The sequence below is a fragment of the Urtica dioica genome, chromosome 10, assembly GCF_054948205.1.
Source record: "Urtica dioica subsp. dioica isolate 48M chromosome 10, U.dioica_male_clone48M_v1_H2, whole genome shotgun sequence".
Taxonomy (NCBI): domain Eukaryota; kingdom Viridiplantae; phylum Streptophyta; class Magnoliopsida; order Rosales; family Urticaceae; genus Urtica; species Urtica dioica.
The window spans coordinates 14,140,011-14,141,122 of record NC_142765.1 but is presented as its reverse complement, the minus strand read 5'-3'; the positions used below and the strand labels follow the sequence as shown (position 1 = coordinate 14,141,122).

Here is a 1,112-nt window from a genome sequence, read left to right as displayed (position 1 = left end):
TCAGCCACTCGTGTCGGGAAATTCCTCGCTGCTCTGACAAGTCTTGACCTGGCTGTGATTGTTGTTGATGCACAGAGACTTGCGAGACCAGGCTCCGAGGGTGAGCCCGAACGGGGCTGTGATTGGGCTCCGACTATGCACGTCGGGGCTTCCCGAGAAGGCTTGCTCGACTTCTTCGCCGTCCTCGACGGAGGCCACTTCGAGCGGCGGTCGGCTTCCGAGGGACAAGAGCTCTGTGGCGGCGCTCTGCTGGGTTTTCCCGTGCGGGCCGAGAGGGCTTGGATGGTCCCGGAGCGAAGACCTAGCCTTCAGGGAATGGTGATGATGTGGACTCTTCAGAGACCCGTTCAAGGTCTTGAAGACTCCGATTTTCTTTCTGAGGGCTCTCGGCGGCGGAGTATTTCTCGGCTCTCTGATGCCCGATTTGCTGAAGAGCCTTCTGAGGTTGTCAAAGTATTTCTCGGCTCTCTGATGCCCGATTCGCTGCACCACTAGAGCCTTCACGTCTAGGGTTTCGAACCGGGTATAGCTTTGATCGACAAGCATTTCGCCGAGCACCAATTCGCACCAAAAAAGTCTAAAAAGCTTCAATCCTCAAACCCTAAAATAATCAAGTCTCGTTCTAATAACAAATGTTCATATCAGGCGATAGAGGCCCTCGATCCAGAGCATCGATGCTCGGATTACTGGAACAGAACAAATAGCGATGCGAAAAGGCAGGCAATCGAGCCGGCTTCCTCTTCAGGAGGAGATCAGAAGACCAAACTCTTTGGCTTTAACTTAGCATAGGAACAGAGTCCCCGGACAGTAGGAGATGATGATGACCTAATCGATGACGAGGCAAAGATAGTGGTCAGAGGATTGTTGAGGAAAGCGAGCCCTGAAGAGCTGAAGACACTGCACCGTTGGTTGAGGAAGAAATGAAATATTTATTTTTTGCAGAGTTGGTTGAGGAAGAAATGAAATATTTATTTTTTTGCAGAGTTGGTTGAGGAAGAAATGAAATATTTATTTTTTTAATAATTAATATATCTAATAACAATATTTAAATATTAAAAGTATTTAAAATAATAGGAAAATACTCTTATACCTTTTAAAATATTATCACGTCA

General features: G+C 47.2%; 1 protein-coding gene across 1 annotated transcript; it reads right to left on the bottom strand.

The window, feature by feature from the left end:
- On the bottom strand, positions 1 to 546 carry LOC149383449 (uncharacterized). The gene has a single exon (XM_089627798.1). It carries the CDS (start codon positions 544 to 546, stop codon positions 1 to 3), a length of 546 nt encoding a protein of 181 aa, XP_089483924.1.
- Between the last annotated feature and the right edge of the window lie 566 nt (positions 547 to 1,112).